Consider the following 21,884-nt stretch of genomic DNA (forward strand, 5'->3'; position numbering starts at 1 on the left):
TGAGATGTTCATTCGCATTTATTAATTCATTCAACAAATTTTTCACCATGCATCAGGCACTGTGAACTGACAGAATTCAATATTCTCGCTTAGCTTGCATTCTGTTACATTTCCCAAGGAATAGTGATTTACACTAGAAATGATTGGAAAGTCAAACAATTTTCCTTGAACTTTGCTTCTAGTGAGCTGATGACTTATCGTTGAAACTATTTTTATTTATTTATTTTTAAAATTGTATTTATTTATTTGACAGAGAGAGAAAGAGCACAAGCAGACAGAGTAGCAGGGAGAGGGAGAGGGAGAAACAGGCTCCCTGCCTGACACAGGGCTTGATCCTAGGACCCTGGGATCATGACCTGAGCCGAAGGCAAGTTACCTAACCAACTGAGCCACCCAGGCACCCCTGAAACTATTTTTAAAAGAAGTCAGTTAGTTCAATTTGGGGGAGCTGGTAAATATCCTAAACAAATACACTTTGTATCAGCCTAGATAGTGCTAAAGCTGGCTTCTGGAAACCAGTCCTTAACATAATCTTAAAAACAACAGTTCTATGAAGATCCTCATGACAATTTGGCTTTTCCTAAAAAAACTTTAACCTGTTACTGATATTCAGTGTTTTAAAGGGAGAAGAATGCTTGCAGCCCTGATTCTTAGCATCAGCTTCATTCTGATTGGGCACAGGAATCACATTATTCTTTTTGTACTTCTGCTGACACTCAGTTGTGGCTCTGGGTTTTCATTCAGATACTGGAAAAGAGTATCTGAATGAGTGTGATAAAGTGGGGAATATTTATTTAACTTAACCATCCTCTTTTTTAGAGAATAAGATGCATACAATAACCAGAGTGCAGGGGTTCAATGCTCTTTGTCCCCATTGTCAAATATCATTTCAATGATCATCTATTTACTGATGCTAGGCATTGGGTGCCCTATAGAAGATGTCCTCCTGCTAATAATGGCTGCTATTTAGTGAGCATTAACTATGTACTGGGCATAGTGCTAAGTGCTTTAAATACTTTATTTTATTTAATAACCACCAAAGAAACAACACATTTGCAGATGAAAAAAAAAAATGGAAATCAAAGGTTAAGTTCCTTTTCCAAAAATATGCAACTAGTGAATGGCAAATTGGCACCTGAGACCAGATAATCTGATGCACAGGTCCATGTATGTTAAAAATAATTTCTCTCTCTCTGTAGTCAACCAATAGGCTAACCAGGCAGATCAATCAAACACACAAGAAATGATGCAAGAACTAACGGACCAAATAATGTCTTACTGTCTCTAAGTACAAAAGGAGGCCAGGGAATAAAAGAGCCCTTGGCTGAAATCAAAGAGGTATTTCCTGAGCTGGCAGATTAAATTCCACTGAGAAAACGTTTATTGAACATTTTCTTGGATGTTTGATATTATCAGAAATACAAGTTTGAACAAAATATACCCTTTCTCTGAAAAGAATTTTTAACTCCTTAAGGAAGAAAGCTAAGTCACAGACACTTAGGACACAAGGGAGGTGTGGCAAGTGCTATCATGGTAGTAAGAAGTCCACAAATCTTGTATGGACCCATGAGAGTTGTGACTTTTGAGCTGGTTTTGAAATAGGAGTAAGGTAAGTAAGTAAAGAGTCAATACAGTAAGGGAAATAGGTGAGTATACGGAGAATGAGTTCAGAAAGCAAAGAGAAGGGGAAGTTCAGGGCACATTTGAGGCCAGGCATGCAGACCAGTTTGGCCAGAATATAAAGTGTGTGGTCTATAGGAGAGAAAGATAAGACTGAAAATGTGGGTGGAGCCCAACCATGGCAGACTTTCAATGCTAATTTAAAGAGTATGAAAGCCATTCTTTACAATGAGGTACCTCTTGTAAATCTTTTTATTGGTCAGTACCAGTGATGAAAGGCCAGAGGAAGAAGGACTGCTGGACAGACGAGCAAGGAGAAAGATTGGCCAACTGTGGCAATATTCAGGTGAAAGGTAAGGGGTGCCTGTACCATGGTGGAAGTAGTGGAACCAAGAGAAAGAGGGGAAGAAAGGGTGAGTATAGTGACACCTTACAAAGGAAGAAAAAATAATCCAGCCTAACAAAGACCCTGAGTGCCTTATGTCCTAGACTCTGAGATGGCAAGAAAATAAGACATGCCTTCTGATGATTGAAGTCTAGGTGAGGAAAGGAATTCAGATGAACAGATAACTTCAATATAATGACAAGCATGTTAGTGCAGAACATGTGGTAGTACTAGGGGACAGCACAGACGGGCTAAGGAAACTCTCTTCCTCTTTCCCGATTAATGTGGCAGACTCCTCTGTGTGTGCTTTAATGAAGAACAGGCTAGCCGGGCAGTAGCCCCTGATGCTCGGCTAGAACTGCCCAAGTATTGAGGGGACATTCAGCAGGATGGAGGAAGCTGTAATTGTCAGAACTCCTCTCAAAGAGAGTGGGTTTTGTGGGAGGGAATGGTTTGATAAAGTTGATGGGAAGCCCCACCTACCCAGTCACCTCTCCCTCCCCCTTTTCATCAGAATGCAAATTGAACTCAACCATGGATGCTGTTAAACCACCTCTCAATCTAAGGATGGGAGACTTACCTTGGGGTTCAAATAAGATAGTGCATAGTATTTGTAAATTGTTTATAAAGAAATTTTCATTGAGGTTTATGTTCTAGCTGGGTTAGATTTGAAGTGTGACACTTGGAAAGAATCATACTTTTAACGTGTGTTTCACAAGAACCTGGTCTATCACTATGGCGTTCTCAAGATCACAAGACCAGCTATCAGAAATTAATTAGAACAACTTACTCATTCATTTATTCATTCAACAAATATTTATTGAGGAGCTACTATGGGCTTTGAGGTATGGTAAGGAAACAGGCTATCGTTCCATCCAAAGAGTGGTGCAGTTGTGTCAGGAAAACAAAACCAACACACAAAAAGTGGGTGCCTCTTTGTACCAGAGTCATGCACGGTATCCTGTGTTGAGGAAATTTAGCCTTTGGTTTACTCACTGGACAGTTGAAACAATAATTGCTTACATTTCTATAGCATTCTACTGCTGAAAAATATTTTTTATACATATGATTCTTATACTCTTTCCAACAAATCTGCAAACTGGGCACCGTTAGCTCCATTTCATAAATGCACAAACTAAAGTTTGTAAGTTTCAACACCTTGCACAAAACAATTGTAGAGGTATAGAGCCTGGACTCTATGCTCCCCTGCATGGCCAGGGCTTTGAGCATATTGAGCGACCCTATGGGTTGGACTGGGCTAGTGCTGGTGTGGAAGAGGTGGACACTGGCTCCTACAAAGATTCACCTTCACTGACCACTAGAGGTTTCTGTTCTGGAGAATGGGTGTGTGCCTTGATTGAGTATCTGCTGGAAAAAAAAAAAAAATACATCAATGAATGAATGAGAAGGTTATTGATGAACTGGGGGTTTTGATCAGCCAGAGTAAGCGTGCCACATCGTTTTCGTGGGGGGGGAGGAGGCTTTCCACCTACACAAAAGCAGGTGCTGGGTAGAAGGAAAGGTACAAAAGTCCTGGGAAAAATACGTCCAGGATGGAAAGGAAGGATCTCCCTTCGCTGCAGGCAGTTCTCCTAACATAGCTAAGCGCTTGCTGATCTTGGTGTTCCCTTGTCTTCCCCTCGCCCCGCCCCAGCCCTGTGGCCCTCGTCGGCCTGCGGGACTCTTTCACCAGCTCCCGCAGCCGCAGGGGGCGCGCCACCCGCGCCTCAGACCTCTGCAGGGAAAGCCTGGCGGAGCCGAGTGGAGGCTCCCCAGCGCCGGGGGCGGGACCAGGGGCGGGCGGGGCCCTGGGTGGGCGGGGCGCGGGAGGCGGCGGCCGTTGCCGGGCTACCGAGGAGCGCTGAGCCCGCGGCGCCGGGAAGCGCTCGGCGTGCTCTCGGTGAGAGGACCCCGGACCCAGCGGCCCTCCCGGTACGCTGCACCCGGCCTTTTTCGTGCTCCCCTTTGGTAGCGAGTCCGGCTTGGACCTGAAGGGCAGGACGGGGAGCGCGGGCGGCGGAGAGTCCCAGGTGACAGAGAAGGTAGGTGCCCCGCTCCGCCAGGGGCTGCGCGGCGGTCCCTAGTCCTCGCCCCGGGTGGATTCCCCGAGGAATGGCAGCCCGGGAAGAGGCGGCTGCCGAACGGGAGGGTCGCTGGCGAGGGCTGCTCCAGTGCAGAGGAGAGGGGGGAGAAGGCGGGAGAAGGCGACCCCCGGGGCTGGGGTGACAGCCAGGACAGGAGGTCTTGCCTGGGGAGAAGGGACCGGAGATGCGGGAACCAAGGAAGCCACGGTGCGAGCGAAGCGGGAGGGTGAAAGCCTCCCGGTCTCTGTCCACGATGGCAGTGACGGGACTTCGTCTTTCCAGGCAGGGATCTTGTAATTAGAAAACCAAAGTTCCGTGAGTATGTAAATAAATCTGCGTGAGGCTTAACCCGGGCCCGGAACGGTGGCGCTGCAGGGTCTGTGCTGGGCACCTCGCAGCTGCGCGGGGTCCCTGCGTGGACTCCCGCTGCCCCGGAGGACCGGTGCGCGGGCCTGGACCACCTACCCACGCCGCTGGGGAGGTGCAACGAGAACGCTCCCAGCGCTTATAAATAGTCCATAAACAGAGCATTCCGTGGAAAAGTACCTCTCGTAGATATCAGCACTATCTGTGAGAACAGTGATGGGTAGAGCATGTAATACATTTGACAGAAAGGTCAGTGCTCACAGTCCTTGTCTAGGTTCTGATGCCGTTTCATGGGATAGGAATTTACTAATATACTCTTGAAGATGAAATTTGGAAGGATTAAAATTCAAGGATGATCTGTTTTGATGGTAGCCAACTATTCATCAAACATACATTTAGGAAATCCGTGTCACATTTTGCAATTTTATAAAAGGACTCAATTTGCAAACAAAACCGTAAGACTTGTTCAGCAATTCTTGAAACAACTAACTGAAAATATTTGTGAAGGTGTGATTTTACTCCACTGAGGGTTTTCCTTTACTAGAAGACAATTTCTTCACATAAACAGGAAACAGTGATTGTTAAACATGACTTAATGCAAACAGAAGATTTTAATATGCTGTTATTTCATGATCAGATACTTCTCTTCAAAAGGGAGGATTATATTGCATTAGTTCAGGATTTACTCAATATGTTCTCTGTTGTGCAGTTTTACCTTAGGCATTTTTGCCAAAGCTACTTTCATGTAGTTTACAAATATTTCAAGCACTCCTTACTCTCTGATTTAAAGATCAGTAACTTAGAGGGGGTGAGAATTGAGTCCCACTGTGGAAGAAAGTGTTTGACATTAATTATTATTCACAGAAATGTGGGTACTTAAAAAGAATGTATCTTTGGGTGATATTTAACAAGTCGTTCTGGAAATACTATAAAACACAGACATGCAATTTCATTGAGAAAATATTACCTTGACATCAGTACATAGAACACTATCATGAGCTCTGTATGTTCTTTATTTTTTAAATCCATGAAACTATCTTATGACATCTATGTTATTACTGAGACCACATGACTTTATTGACTTGAGAATTTTTTCCATAGTAAGTGTTAGTATTTTCTGGAATGTTGATGGAAGTTATCTGCCCTTTGATGAGAGTGTCTTTTGACTCTGACCCCCAGGCTGCATCTTGAATTTGAGGTTAAGAACATGTGAAGACTTTTTACGCACTTGAAGTTGCAGTGTTAAAGTACCTTTCCTATCTAGAAATTTGAATAAGGAGCACTGCTAGTATATAAGTAACTATAAGAGGCTTTTCAAAACAATAGAAAATGATTTTTTTTTTTACCTCAGATGATCATCAGTTGTAGTTTACACTTACCTGCACACACATATGAATAGTAAATGAATGGAGACATGTAATTGTCATATGCTGTCCTTAATATGTTAGTTTAATTTACCAGTTATAGCTCTAGTACATGACTCAAGGGCATGTTGGAGACTTTTGAAACATAAGTGAGAATTTGATTCTCCTATTTCACTTATTTAGATCTTTGAACTGAAGCTTAACCCAACCCCCTGTGACTATTTCCATTATTCAGACATTAATACAACACAAACAAAAAAACTTCAGGCATCTTGAATGTAGGAAGAAAAAGCAAGTCCTTTTAAATCTGATGAGTCAGTATTTAAAGTCAAGCATTTAAAATGCGGGAAAAGGCTAACATGCCCTATCTATGTTCACCACAGGTTGAATGAGAATACCCACCTTGAATAAATGTACACTCCAAATAAATAGACAGCTGCTTATGTGATAAGAGAGCCAGGACAGTTCAACAGTGAAGTACATTCATTTCATGGCAGCTGATTATTAAACGTTCATAGCCTTTTTAAAGTAACTTTCTAGCTGAAGAAAAAAGAACAGTAAAGCAGTATGAACACAATTTCTTTTCATGATTTACGGGTTAAGCAGTGAGTTCATTCATCCTATTTTATCCAGCTCAAATGTTTACATTTAAAAGTAAGATGTTTAAACAGTATTGGGCTATCTTTTAATCCACCCATCAAATGTACATTTATGTACATTTGTACATTTTATGAATATGTACATTTTACACTGAAGTTTTAAAACCTGGGTTTTAAAAAGAGAACAAGGACCCCTAGCAATTAGATAAAACAAAGGAACTTGTATATCTAAAGATTAAATATTATGTAGCCACTCTTCAGTGGACTTGGATATGTCTAATATGAGGAGATCTGAAGGAATGGACACTACTTACACTGGAAAAGAGCACTTCAGATGTTTCAAAGAGAGGTTTTGGATTTGATCCAGACTTCTAAAATAAAAATTGAAACAGCTGTGTTTTAGAAATGGTTATGCGCAGTTCTCTTAAGATACACTGTGTCGGCATTGGAGGTCCCCCAGTCCTTGATGCTACAGTTGTTCTACTTGTATTTTGAGATAGAGAAACATTTATGAATGGGGGGGGGGAGATTTATGAATTGCCTGGGTTACAATATGCTACATTTCGAGAATACTGACAGTGATTTTCTGAACACAAGGATGATAGAGTTTACAACTCAGAGAAACAAAAAGAATTAGTCTCCAAAAACCCTATCCTAAGTTAAGATCTGTTTGGGGTGTGGGGAATATATATATATATATATATATATATGGAGAGAGAGAGAGAGAGAGAGAGAGAGAGAGGCCTGACAGTGAGTGGTCCCTAATGTTTTTGAACTTTGGGGGAATTGAAGATATTGTGTTTGGCAACAGAACATTGTAAAGCTTGTTGAGTTTTTTAGTAGAAAATATTTCATGATTTGAAAAAGGGAAATCTTTCTCAATCCCCAGCCAACAACAATATGTATGTGCTTATTACCACATGCCTTTGTGAGCTTCCTAGGCTACAAAAGAGGCTGCCAGCTCTATGATGTAGGAGGAATGATTTTCAGAACATAATGAAATTGAAGGCTAAGATAGAGGCAGGCTAGAGGCCAGGGCTTATTGTCCTGTTTGGAAATAGCTGTATCCTAAATTTCTAACTGATTTTTTATTCTCTCAGCGTATGGCACTGACATTATTTCTAAGCCATTCATGATTATGTTCCACCATTAAAATGTAAAAGACTGTATGTATAGCATTGGCTTTATTTCAATGCTGATTTTATAAATTGTAAGCCTGCCAGTTTACTTTAATGTTGATTTTTTTAAAAAAAATATTTCAGTTTATTGCATACTGGAAAAATGTATGAGGTGAAAGTAGCTTTATTACATAATGGTGATACAGTTTTATGAGATGAAAACTGTTATGTATTGCATACACTGTATGTTAGATAATAAATCAAATAACTTTAAAGGGTGAAAAAATAAAGAAATTCATTTATTCTGGAAAAACTATCCAGATTATTTGAATTATTCTGAAATTTATCTATTTTGGTCATTTGTAAGATAAAAACTAAAGATCATTCTCAGAAAGGTTACTGAATTAAGGGGTGCTTGGGTGACTCAGTTGGTTAAGAAACCAACTCTTGATTGCAGCTCAGGTCTTGATCTCAGGGTTGTGAGTTCAAGCCCTCTGTTGGGCTCCATGCTGGGTGTGTAGCCTACTTAAAAAAAAAAAAAAAAGGAAGGAAGGAAGGTAAGTTACTGAATTGTTAAAATTAGAAAAATAAATAACGGATTCTCGAGTGAGCTTTGTTAATATTATAGCACTGTATTCAAGAAGTGGTGTCCTGAACTGAATTTTTCAGTTTACTAATTTATATTTCAATCTCAAGTTATAGTTGCACATATTTTTCACATATATTGCTTTAGCCCTTATAACAATCCTAAGAGCTAAAATATCATCCCTAATTATTGAGGTTCTTTATTCATTCAATGAATATTGTGGGTGGGCTACCGTTCTAGAGCAAAATCACTATTCTTGTCATTGAGTTCTCAAACCATAATTGGTTGGTTGGTGCTGGAGTGAAGGGAGGGAGCTCAGTGTGTCCTTAGGGAATGATGGAGACTGGGACACTAGAAAAGTACTTGTTCTGTGTAAGGGACAACCGATGCTCAGCTCTAACTCCTGTTGCCTCCATGTGGAACAAGATTTTTCTAATTTTTCAGGAAAATTATTTAATTTTATATTGAAAACGTATTTTAAAAAATTAACCACTGCAGTGACTGAAGAAAATAATGCCACACATGGCCAGCAAATAGAGTGAAGTAACTAGGTAATCATGCTGCAAGTTAGAGATGAGCCCAGGGTGCAATGGAAACACAAAGGACAAGTGTCATGCGAGATTTAGGAAGATCCCAGAAGAACGTTGACAGATTGTACGGCAGGCATGGTAGATATAGTCAGTCATAGTACATATAGGTAGGTCCCAAGGCAAAAGAGGGGGCAGCAATTAGGTACACTGTAGGTTGAAACAACCACTGTGGTTTGGGATCCAGTGGTCTGCCCAGCCAGTAAAAAATGGTGCCTTCAGCTGCTCCTCCATAGGGGGCTCCTGGGAAGGGCTGCCTGAGACCCCGCCTCCTTTCTGTTGACACCCCAGCACAGGTTTCATGATTTGGACAAGGAAGCAGAAGGGGAGTGCATTTCAGCACCTGTGGGGTTTATCCCCTTTAGAGGCTGGCCAATCAGGACACTCATATTCGTTACCAGTCATTCAAATGAGCAGACTGAGCAGCTTGATTTGATAAGCAGCCACTTTCTGTGCAGCTGAACAGAATGTTTGCCAGCTCCACGCTTCTGGCTCCTGTGTCTTCTTTTTTGCTTGCCTGTTTTTCCCAAGACTGCCACTCCTTTTGATACCATGGAAAAGCAGTCAGTGAGGCAGAAGTTCCAAACTCCTAGAAGACCGGAGTCCTGTCCTTTCCTTTCTTTTCCTTTTCCTTTTCCCTTTCCTTACTGCTTGGCTAGAGCCAGTTTCTCTTGCACGCGTGCTGCAAAAAATGGTTGCTGGATTGCTAGTAGATGATATCTGGTCCGGATTTTTTTTTTTTTTCAAACTGTGAAAACCCATAATCCCAATAATCTGTATGTCTTGTGTCTCATGGTTAATAAATCATCTCCAAATAAACAGAATGCTGAAGCATATAAAAACATTTTTCTCTCTGGGCCAAATCCTGAATCCTTAGAAGTTAAAAAGCAATTTCAATAAATACCCTTTTATTTTCTTATTTTTATTTTAAATATTATTGCTTACACACTTGTTATTTCATGAAAATTTTCTTCTTTTTATGAATACTGAAGTATTTCACAAGGTTATTTCATTTTCTTCCAGGAAATGCAAGGTCACATGTATAACACCTCACCAGCTAAACTGTTGTTTCTAAATACCCCCTTGCTGGGCTGTACTCCAGGAGATGCTATGGCCCTGGCTAAGCTGTGAGCTGCCCGAAAGTACACCTTTGTAGCGCCCTGCCCTGCTTGATACTGCCTCCTTTCAAGCACCTAATAACCACTTAATCGAAGTGTGTTGAATAAGTGGGTAAATCGCTAAATGTATTATTTTGTAATGTAGTTTTGCTTCTGTCAATCATTTTTGTTCCTGTCGTCCTCCTGTGCCATGGGCCATTGGATGCTGCAGCCTAGGATGATACGACCCTAAGGCAACCTTGCAGAGTGCCTGAGAACCCCATTTTGGAGTTACTAGACATGGATTTTATTTGGTTTTCACTGTTTCTATTACGTGTCCTTTGACCCTCAGTGTTCTCTCAAATGGGATAGAAATAAATATCTACTCTAGAGTGTGGTAGTGAAGAAAAAAATTATCCTTTTTTTTTTTTAATAAAGCCTTAACATAGTACTCAACATAAAAATGTTCAGTTCAGGCTTTGAATTGATTCTTCGTCTTTGAATGGATTCTTCATCTTTGAATGTTTTCTGCATACTAGTAGGTCCAGAGGTCTTAAAGTGTTAGTAGCCACTGGACTGTGACCGTCTGCGTAATGTCTCCTGTTGGTCTAACAAGTTACAGTCTTCAAAGACCATCACATACATTGGATCATTTGATTTTCAGTACCAGTGTCATTAACCAATGTCATTATAATAATAATTATCACCAACTTATGTAGCACTAATTATGTACCAGAAACAGTTTGGATCAGTTCACCGTGTAAGCTGTGCTTTGTAAGTGCTATTAAACTCACCAATTCCTCACAGCAATTTCAGAAGGCAGGTATTATCACTATGCCCAATGTAGAGATGAGGCAACTGAGACTAGGTTAAGTCGCTTGGCCAAGGTCACACGCTAGTAGGTTGCATTCTCAGTGCAACTGCCACAGTAACCACATCGGCCCCAGTCATCTGTTAAGTGTTCTAGGCACTGGGCTAAGCGCTTGATATACATTATCTCAGGTAATCCTCACACCAGCCTTGTAAGATAAGTTCTATCTTTATCTCAACAGATGTGTAGTTTCAAATAGAACTTGCTAAGAAATGGGGCTGAAAACCCAGGTGTTCTTGTCACCATTTCCTCCTGAGAGTTTCCGCGAAGAGCCAGGCTCTTTTTACCCATACTCGGTTTTACATGCAGAAAAGTATTTGAACTTGGACTTGAGATCATCCCAACTGCTGTCAGGACAATCTACCCAGGCTAAATTCTTTCCCAGCCCCTTGGTATAAAAAACCCAGGCTAGGAGAGAATACACAGGAAAGAGAAGTGACATATTCCAGTGGTACATTTTTTATCTCTAGCTCCAGAATAAGAAATCTTTTGTTAAAAACTCACATTTTGGGGTGCCCGGGTGGCTCAGTGGGTTAAAGCCTCTACCTTTGGCTCAGGTCATGATTCCAGAGTCCTGGGATCAAGCCCCACATCAGGCTCTCTGCTCCGTGGGGAGTCTGCTTTCCCCCTCTTTCTCTCTGTCTGCCTCTCTACCTACTTATGATCTCTGTCTATCAAATAAATGGATAAAATCTTTTTAAAAAAACTCACATTTTTAAAAAACTGTATTAGGATTTTTAAAAAATACATCACCGTATCATTCAATTCTGTCTTCTAGTCCAATGAACTTAAATGCCTTATAGATATGACATGGTAATAGGACATATCTGAGATAGAATATTTATTCTTATTCACTACAGAAGAATTAAGTGTGCAACCAAATGTCACTTGTTTTCCACAATATACTCTTTATTGTTATGTGCATCTTTATTCACTTAATTAATTCAGCAAACATTTATGTGCCTATATGAGCCAGGTACTAAGCTACACACTGGGAATACAAAGAGTGATATGGTGGTGTCCCTGTTTTAAAGGAACATACAGTCTGTTGAGTGAAACTGGTATACCAGTAAGCATAATTGCTATGCCATATGATTGATGCCATGCGTGAATGCAGAAAGGCGGATCGGGCCATGGGAAGCAAATCGCTTTAGTGTGCTTAGTTGTGAACACCATCTCGGCAGAGTGAAAACTGAGTAGTTTCTTGGAGGGATTTAGTGAGAAAGGCTCTCAGACCAAGGTTACAGTCTGTGCAAGGGGGCAAGACCACAGGTGTTCAGGAGAAATGTGGGCATTGGGCTATGGCAGCGCTGGACGGGTATGAGAGCAGTGACCCGGGACGACAGGGGTGGGGGGCGCTAGCAGGTGAGGTTATAAAGAGGACAGGTGCCAGGCTAAGGACTTTCAAGGGTAATTTGCCAAGATAAACCCACTCAAACTATTCAACTTAGCATGTGTGTTGAGAGAATAAGACAGGTCAGCACATAGGGTATAGTTCTGTTCAGGCTTTTTGTGCCCTATCATCTAAAAGAAATCTTCTGATGCAAAAATCATAGTCCTTCAATTTTCTTTTTTCTTGTAATAGTGTTTATGTGGGTTTTCTCTCATGACTGCTTTTAATTTATAGACTTTCTTTTTTATTTCTACTTATTCATTTGAGAGAGAGAGAAAGAGCACAAACAGGGAGAGAGGGAGAGGAAGAAGCAGACTCCCCACCTGAACAGGGTGCCCGACATGGGGCTCTAGCCCACAATCCTGGAGTTCATGACCTGAGCGAAGGCAGCCAGGTGCCCCATAATTTATAGACTTTTCAAGGAGGACTATGTAATTTGCCTTTTTGCTCCAAGAACATTATACATGTATTTTTTTTTTCATTATTAATGAAGTACTTACACTAGAAAGAACTTATAGGTGGAAGAGGGGAAAAAAATTCAGCCAGAATTCCCCAATATGAACCTAACTGCTGATAGTTTTTGACTTGTTTATTTTTTTACATAAAACAGGTGTATCTTCTAAAGTCAAAATCATATTGCCATAACTTCTAACTTGATGTGCATGGTAGTGATTGCCTTTACAAGAAGATGCTACAGTATTTGTGTATCCTTCACAATAATTAGTACAGAATTCCAGTGTAATGGTCCATCCAAACTAGATGCTTGATTGTGGTATGCACTGACTCTATCGATCTCTTTTTTCTCATATTTTGTGTAAATGCTTTGGTATTTATACCCTCTTTTCCCTATTAGCTTAATCCAACAGATTTTATGTTTTTCTTTTAAAAAATCAGCACATTTTAAAAAATTAGGACCATGTCAAGAAAGAGATAGCCCAAAACACACCTTTCAGGGAATGTGACTTTATCTTCTCATCCCAGTCTGGTGCCTGCACAAGCAGGAAGCTGTCTGGGTAATGGCTGGGTCATTTCGAGATATGCAAAAGAAGCTATGACCAAGGAGCTGGAAAAGCCAAAAAACTTTTGAATTCAGTCAAAATGGGTCATTCATTCAACAAACATAAGAGTGATTTTTCATTGTGCAGATAATTGGAGCTATTCAGGCAGCTGCAATAGTCTTGTGGGGTTGTCTGTCTCCACACTGTGCTCAGGCTCACCCCAGGGCTGGCTGCTTGGCCAACAGAGAGACAGCAGCCTGACAGAGGAGCTTCCTTTGTTGTTAATTGCTATTGTTTTTCTTAAGGTCTTTGGCCCACAGTTCTGGTTCTCTGCTCTGGTTTCTTTCTAAGTAGTCACATTGTCTGCTCTTGGTCTCTGTTAGTTTTGGAAGATTCCACTTTGAAGAGAAACTGAACCCTTGTTTCTCTACTGAGTAGATGGAGCCACCAGCTGAGTCTCCCCCTCCCCCATTTTTTTTTCCCCAAATTAATCTCTTCTCTGAACATTGTGTGGATCTGAAAAGAAAAGAAAAAAAAAAAAAGACAACCCTGTTTTTTCCACATTTTACGTCATTCTCGCAAAGATAGGGTTTGGTTTACCTTTTCTTGAAAAGTGAATGACTCCAAGTTCATCATTTGTAAATAATTTTTAGATGTTTTAAAATAATTGCTCATTTTTCTGCTCATAGATTATTTTGACTGTTCTGGCTGGAGGAAGAACTCACAAATGCCAGACATTAGCTGTATCTGGTTCTTAGTGGAGCTGGAGGCCCAAGATTCAAGTGTAATGTCTTTATGAAACAGAGCAGATTGTGTTACAGGATATATACGACTTAGGGACACTGGAGCCAACCCACCCTCGGTGTGAATCCTTCTCTGCCTCTTACTAGTGTATCTTTTTGTTTTTTTGTTTTATTTTTTCAGTGTTCCAAGATTCATTGTTAGTGCACCACACCCAGTGTTCCATGCAATCCGTGCCCTCCTTAATACCGACCACCAGGCTCACCCATCCCCCCAACTCCCTCCTCTCTAAAACTGTCAGTTCGTTTCTCAGAGTCCACAGTCTCTCATGGTTAGTTTTGAAAAAGGGGCTCAGTCCTCTCTGAGTCTGTTTCCCCATCTCCAAAATGGAGATAAGGATAGAAAAGGACAATATCTACTTGTGAAGGTAAATGGGTCCATTAATAAGCTGGAGAATCCCTGGCCCGTAGTGCTTGGCACATATTCATTGCTGTTTTATCACCATTCTTGACCTCTTGGCACTGACTAAACACATGCACATGGAAGGTTTATACAGTCCCTGTTCGAATATAACTCTCTACTGGGTAGAGTGGTTGAACACTCTATAGAGACTTGGGTAGAAAATAAAGGCATGTGTAGGGGCATCTGGCTGACTCAGTTGGGAAAGCATGCCACTCTTGATCTCCGGGTTGTGAGTTTGAACCCCGCATTGGGTGTAGAGATTACTTTAAAAAGTAAGATCTTTAAAAAAAGAAGAAGGAGAAGGAAAAGGAGAAAGAAGGAGAAGGAGAAGAAGAAAATAAAGTTAGGTGTACCCTAGGAGTTCAGAGCCCATAGGAGTTTTGCATATGTGTAGGGATACAGAGCTTCCAGTCTCCTAACCTAAATTGTGAAAGGCTTACCTATTACTTGTCCATGTCTCTTTTACCAAGTGATCTCCTTTAAAACATAAATAGTGTGACCTCTAGTATATAGGTTAATGGTAAACTTTCTGAGTGAGTACAGAACACAGTGACCAGCGTCATCATGGTTAAGTACACCTTCTTGTCTTTTAGAAAACTTCTTCAACAATAAATACATGTAATAAGAGCCATGGCTTTAAAAGTGCTCCTGGAACAAGAAAAAGCATTTCGCACCATCGCAGTTCTACTGGTCTATTTGGTGAGTCAAGACTTTACTTTCATAAGAATGTGGTGGAAGGGTCATTTTAGTAGCACCAAAACTATTTTCTATTTCTAATCCCGTCTTTTGAATTTTTCTTTTAAATTGTAGTTTATCGATGTTGCAGGTCATTAACAAAAGATTGTTGCTCAGTCTTGACATTTATAGCAATTGTTTGAGATTATTTTATTTACATTTAGATGAAGTAAAAAAATCACAGCGTTACTCAGAGCCCCATGACAATGGTGCTCCCTTGGGTGTATGGGCAGATGTCTCCATAACACACCCTAGGCCCTAATGAGACCACATTCTTTTTGGAGCCCATGACTTGCATGGATTGTGAAGAAATTAGAATCTGTTTTTAAAAGAGCTATTCTTTTTATATGGTTATTTATATCCTTTTTGGTTCCAAAAAGCATTAAAGACAGGTGGAGAATTTTAATGTTTGAAAACATAACTCGAAAGATCTATGCAGGTGTCAGAATTGAAATTTATTTAATCTGGAGATAAGATCATTATCTGCAAACATAAAATGAATTACTGAATTATTAGAGACAGTACCTAAAGTCTTCTTGAAAGACAAAGCAAGAGGAGTTGGGGTCACATTGGAGTCTGGGAGAGAGGGGGAGAGAGTCAGAGAGAGGAGGGAAATTTTCCTTTCTTTCAACTGAGGCTGTTCCACATCCATATGAACTGTCTAGAATGGAGGTAGTGGAATTTCTTTCTCAAAGAGATTACAGTCTCTCTGTGGCTAGATGGAATCTCCTTCCTCTCGTAAATAAAATCAGACTCCTTAGGATGGTTGTCAAGGGGAGTTGAGAGAGGCAGGAAGAGATTATTAGACCTTTAGCCCCAGATTTTTTTCTACTCCTGAATTTCACACCGACTTCTCCCTCCTGCCTGCTGGAGAGGTTCAGACTTTGATATTATTTAGTTAGTTTGCAGGACTTCATTATAGGTACTCCTGCTTCAAGATGGAGGTAGTTTGTACTGAATAATCACTTATTATTACAATCATCAGAAACAATTTCCTGTGCCCCTGGTGTAACAGTCATTCTACAGACAAATAGATTGTTCACCCAGTGCTTCTTTCTTAGAAAAGAGAACAGATCCTGAGTCATTTTCTACCTTAGACTCTCAGAAAAGTATCAGAAGAAGACAGCCCTGAATTTAAAAAAAAAAAAAAAAGAAAGAAAGAAAGAAAGAAAGGAAGGAAGGAAGGAAGGAAGGAAGGAAGGAAGGAAGGAAGAAAGAAAGAAAGAAAGAAAGAAAGAAAGAAAGAAAGAAAGAAAGAAAGGAAGAAAAGGAGCCCTCATTCAGAAAATACAGAAGAGAATCAGGCTTATTGATTTATTTGCTCCACTGACTTATTCAGAAGGTCATTTTTCTTCCTAAAATGCGAATTAAATTGGCCTCACCCTGAATTTAAGCTAACATTCATTGATAGAGTGAATAATAGATATTGATGATATTGTTCCTTTCTTGCAAAAAAATGTAATCAACTTTCTTTAAAAATACTGTTTTGTGAAACTTTTTTTTTCAGACATGTAAAGTGATTTGTGAAACAGGAGACTGTCGACAACAAGAATTCAGGGATCGGTCTGGAAATTGTGTTCTCTGCAAGCAATGTGGGCCAGGCATGGAGTTGTCTAAGGTAAATATCGAATGCGTGGTGAAGTTGCAGATCTGTGCTTGTTTTTTGTTTTTGTTTTTGTTTTTTAGGATTTTATTTATTTATTTGAGAGAGGGAGTGAGAGGGAGAGAGAGCATGAGCAGGTGGGAGGAGCAGAGGAAGAGGGAAAAGCAGGTTTGTTATTGAGCAGGGGGCCTGATGTGGGGTTTGACCCAGGACCTTGGGATCATGAGCTGAGCCGAAGACAGACACTTAATAGACTGAGCCACCCAGGTGCCCTAGATCTGGGTTTTTAAAGTACATTTTTTTTGCGGGGGGGGGGGGGGGCTAAAAAAGAATGTACTTTACTAGTTCATTGCTAGTGAAGATTCTTGGCTCATTATGTTACTTTAGCCAAAGATTACACTATACCTTTGATTATGTCTTACTGAGCTAAAAGGTGTAGGTTCTAATAGAATTTGTTATTTTGTGTAATTCATGTTTATCATATTTCATTGAAAGAATGGAATTTTTTTTTTAAGATTTTATTTATTTATTTGACAGATAGAGATCACAAGTAGGCAGAGAGAGAGAGGAAGAAGCAGGCTTCCTGCCTAGCAGGGAGCCTGATGTGGGGCTCGATCCCAGGACCCTGGGATCATGACCTGAGCTGAAGGCAGAGGCTTTAACACACTGAGCCACCCAGGCGCCCCGAAAGAATGGATTATTAAGGTGTATTTGAATTAATTTATAAGAATCTACTAAAGAATTAAAAATAAAGCAGTGATAAGAGAATATGCTAATGCTACTTTCTTCTACTGGACCTTCCTTCTCTTAAAATAAGTCTTACCATTGCTAGTCAAGAAGTAGCCTCTCTCATAACCAAACTCCATGGTGGCGGTACCTTTCCAAACCAGGGTTACATGCATTCTTTTGACAATGCAAGCACTATTATTAGTCGCCATGCTAGGCACATGGTATTCCCAGGAGCATTTTAAATATATTCATCTTTCCCACTATTTGTTAAGAAGCGGTGTGTTTTAGGAGGGCATATTTCAGGGTCTTGAATATTCTCAGACCTTTCTTTTTTGTGAATGTGTTCAGAGCTATACATCCATTTGCTTTATTTTCTGACCTTTTGAAGATGTAACTTGTGGATAATGGATATATCATTTTGTTCTAAATAAAGCATCAAAGTCTGCCTGTTAGAAAAGGAACAAAAGATTTTTCTTTTTACTTAAAGTGACTTTTAAAAGAGAAGTCCTTTTCTCCTAGAGACTGCCATTATTTAAAGTTGAGTCTTGTCATTCCTAGATTTTTGCATCAATGATCCACAAACAGCAGGAAACAAAGCATTCTGCATTCTGCAAGTAATTCCTGGTGGATGGCTTTTCTCTGTTGGTTGTGTTCAGTAAGTGGGGCCATTTAGTATCCCAAGTTTTCGATTTGGATTGAAATTGGCTGACCTTCAAACCCTGTGTTACCTTGAGTGTTAGCTATAGCATCTCAGCCAGTGTTTTTCAGCTCCTACTGATTGTAGTAAGGTGCATTTTCAGAGGTAGGTTTTGTGGTGTTGGGTGTAAAAGGATTCTTTAGAGCAGACTTGTAGATCTAGGATCAGTGAACAGAATAGTGGAAAATGCGACAATGCCCCAGAGGAAAATAGACAATGAAGTTGCTACCTCTCAAAAGTTCTTTCCGCAAATCTCGGTGAAAATCTGAGTGATATATAACAGATTCTGAGAGATAAGTAAATCATTTTCAAGAAGCTGCTCCTTCTCCTTCATCCTTTGGATCTAGAGAATATAGCCTGACTCTGGAGAATCAGGTCAGAAGATGAGAGTCCTATAAGCTCCAGAATCTTTTATTAGTTAGTATTTATAGCTAAGCTTTTTTTTTTTTAATCAAAAAATTTTATTTAAAAAAGCTTTTTTATTTAAAAAATAGGATGAAGATCCTATTGTCCCTAATATTTTTTTTATTTTAAGAATGCATCACCTAAGATTATCTGATAACAGTTTTCCTATTTCACACTTTTCCGTGGATTTCCAGAAGAATTATTTTTCTCTAGGTAGTAATTTTCCCCAAGTACTGAAACAGATGTTTACCTCTATGACACTGGAAGCAACCAAAGGGAAACAATCTGAATAATTCTGACTTTATTACTAATTTTATGTATTAATAATTCTGTTTCAATATTTATTATCATTTTCTTCATTAGAAAAAAAAGATTAGGCCAAATTGCATGCAAGAGAATAAAAGTCAAGGTAATGATGTCACTGAAAAATTAGGGTAAGACCCACTCGGATGCACAACTGTTACAAATATAAATACCATGTTCCTGCATGGCCTGCAGTGTCCACCTCAAGGTGGACATGGCACAGCCACAGAGAATACCTCCGCTAAAGGAGCGAACAAATCAGTCAACCTCAGAGAGTTTTGAGGGCAAAAGAAGTGCTACTTAAATATTGTCATATAAAAGGTAATGAATTTCTGTGTGTGTGTGTGTTTATGTTATAAATTAAATATTTTGCCAAGTCTTTTATCTTGGTTTTAGCTCCTAGTAAATGAAATTAGTAACTTAGCCTTGCTCATACCCTAAAGAGCAGAGGAATTCAAATATATCGATGGAATATATATATACTCCATTGGTATGATTGGACATATTAAATATATGAAAACTATATATATATATATATATATAGTTAATTAAGGCAAAGAACTTGAGTTTTTATTAAATGATTACTTTGGGGCTAGAAATTTCTAAACTATCTATTCCTGATTTGCAGTTTCTTCTTTCCAAGCTTCCTTGATTAAGTCTTTAGCAAGAACATGTATCTTTCAGAGGATAAAAAAAACAAAAAAACCCCAAAAAACTAAGTTCTGAATATATTAAAATCAGATAAATCACTTAAAATTAGCAAATTTATTCAACTGATTAATTATGACATCCATGGTTTACAAATTAAAGGAAAGTTTACTTTTTTGCCTAAGACCAAGCTTTAAAAAAAACATAGTCAGATATTTATAAATAATTGAATTGCTTTTTACTTGTTGCACTGAACATAAAATTTGGAAGAGGGATACCTGTTTATTCATAATGAAATGACTGAATTCAGGAATCCTTACTTTTTAACTGAAGCTTAAAATTTTGGTTACCTGTGGTGCTTGAAATTTTGAATGCACAATAAATGGTAATATTTTAAAGTGAGTTATTAAAAACCATTTTCATCAGATGTGAGAGCTTTCAAATAACCTTCATTCTAACATCATTAAGTTACTTGTTTTGTTATAGTAAACATAACTTAAAACTTATTATCCATTTTCTAATATCATGTCTCTCAACCCAAAATAAAAAATGCCGGGTCATGAAGTTCTTTGCATTACAAGCATGTTATCTGTGTCTTAAAACTAAAGCCTGGAAATACTTTGGGTAAGCAGGTAGAGTTAAAATTTCCATCTGTGGTTTTATTACTCCTAATGATTATTTTCTTTGGAAGGCATTCAATTCTATTTTTTTTCTAAAGGTGTCTGGGCTTACTTTCCCATTGTTAGGTCTCTGCCATTTCAAACATGTAGTTGGGTTTGGGGGAGGTTCCTGGAATAGCATTCCTGGAGACAGTGTACACTTTGGCACACCTGTCACGTGTGGTCAGCAGTTCCTCTGACCTCTTTTCACTTCCTTTCAATGGTTAGATAGTAAGAAGTCTGCACAGAAGCTCCAGGCTCAATAATAACCATCGTTGCTTGTTTAAATTAAGACACTTCCCTTCATTGGCCATTCCTTATTTTAACCTTTTACCCTAGATACTTTGGGTTATGTGAATCTAAAAGATGTCTCTTAACAAAAATGCACTATCTCTCAAACATCCCTTCAGCTATTATTTTGTAATATATATCGTGCAATTAAAATAGATAATTAGCCAATGTTTGTTATAATAAGCCAGTTTCTATGTGGTATTTGTATATTAAATAATGGAGTCCTTTTAACGTATGTCTTAAGTAGGGGGTATCACTTCTCCTGTTTTATAGACGGAGGAACAGACACAGAGATGGTTAGTTGATCTATCCATTGTCATCATTAGTAAGTGCTGGGAGAAGGTGCTGGAGCCACATGGGGTAATAATTTTTTTCTCATTTTGCATACTGCTCATGTATAGTGCTATCCAGTAGAACTTTCTGCAGTGATGGAACGGTCTGTATTTGTGCTGGCCAAGATGGGAGTTACGAGCCGCTTGAAATGTGTTATTGAATACTTGAAAGGTGGCTTGTGTCCCTGAACCACTAGATTTTGCATTTTAATGAATTAAATTTATGTGTTGCCACATGAAGGTGTGGCTGTTGTATTGGTCGGTGCAGATCTAGAATGATGAACTTCCCTTCAGAAATTCTGGCTAGGGACCAACTTCTAACACAGGGAGATATCTAAATCCTTTGACCTGATGCTTGTGCATTCCAGGAGCTGCCTCCCTGGCCAGGCTCCTTCCTCTCCTTCCTTGGCTATGCCACCCTTAGCCTGGCCACTGGTTTCCAGACATCCACCTGCTTCTCTTCCTCCAGCACTCATGTTTGGCCCAGCCACGTGGGCACCATTGCCATGGCTCCTCACACCGGGTGGCATTCTCTGAGTCCCCTCCCTGCCACCTGAGCTGTCTCATGGCATGAGCGCTTTTGGTTTTCAGTTGTTTTCCTGAAAGCCCCAAGCATCCTGTCTTCTCAGCCGGGTTCTTTTTGGCCATTCAACTTAATGGGTAGGCTCCGTGTATCTTTGGGAAAATATAGGACAAACCACTGAGCCATCTGGGTTTGGTTTTGAGGATTTTCTCCTGCTGAGCCATAGCTAGTCTCTCTCTCTCTTTCAATACAGGGTTTAGGTTTAGAAAGTTTATGAGAAAGAGAATTGATAATGTCTTTTTCCTATGTTCGAGGCAAAAAATAAGTGCTGTTTACATAGCTCCACGACTGGTACACGCTGGGCATTGGAGCCACAAATGTGCACAGGAGTGTTACACAGCCAGCCCTTCAGCTGGTGAAAATAAACAGCATTGCAATGCATGGGGGAGGATGACTTTTGTTTCCCTGAAGTGACCACATTAGCCTTTTAATTCTTACTGTCTAGAATCTGCCCGGCCACAGCCCCTCCTCCTCACCGAGTATTAATGCCAACAATGTGCTTTTAACATGATCACCTCCCAGCAGTAAACCAGGAAACTAGTTTTTGCATGAACCACTTGAAACAGTCTTCAAGTCTCTGGCACAGTTTTCAAAGTCAGCTTTTCTAACCAATTATTGGGATAACTTT

The 21,884-nt window shown here is 39.8% G+C and overlaps 1 protein-coding gene across 3 annotated transcripts in view; it reads left to right on the top strand.

The window, feature by feature from the left end:
- TNFRSF19 (TNF receptor superfamily member 19) overlaps positions 1–21,884 on the top strand; it is a 90,737-nt gene that overhangs the window by 5,275 nt on the left and 63,578 nt on the right. Inside the window, exons 2-4 of one of the 3 annotated variants that reach the window (XM_082701496.1) lie at positions 1,884–1,973; positions 14,865–14,970; positions 16,514–16,624. In XM_082701496.1, the coding sequence (XP_082557622.1) occupies positions 14,902–14,970; positions 16,514–16,624 (180 nt within the window). In that variant the 5' untranslated portion in view covers positions 1,884–1,973; positions 14,865–14,901. Of the gene's footprint in view, positions 1–1,883; positions 1,974–3,815; positions 4,048–14,864; positions 14,971–16,513; positions 16,625–21,884 lie in introns of those variants that run through there. The other 2 variants (XM_082701494.1, XM_082701495.1) reach the window with 2 other exon arrangements.

Source organism: Mustela nivalis (assembly GCF_964662115.1).
Source record: "Mustela nivalis genome assembly, chromosome: 15".
Classification (NCBI taxonomy): Eukaryota; Metazoa; Chordata; class Mammalia; order Carnivora; family Mustelidae; genus Mustela; species Mustela nivalis.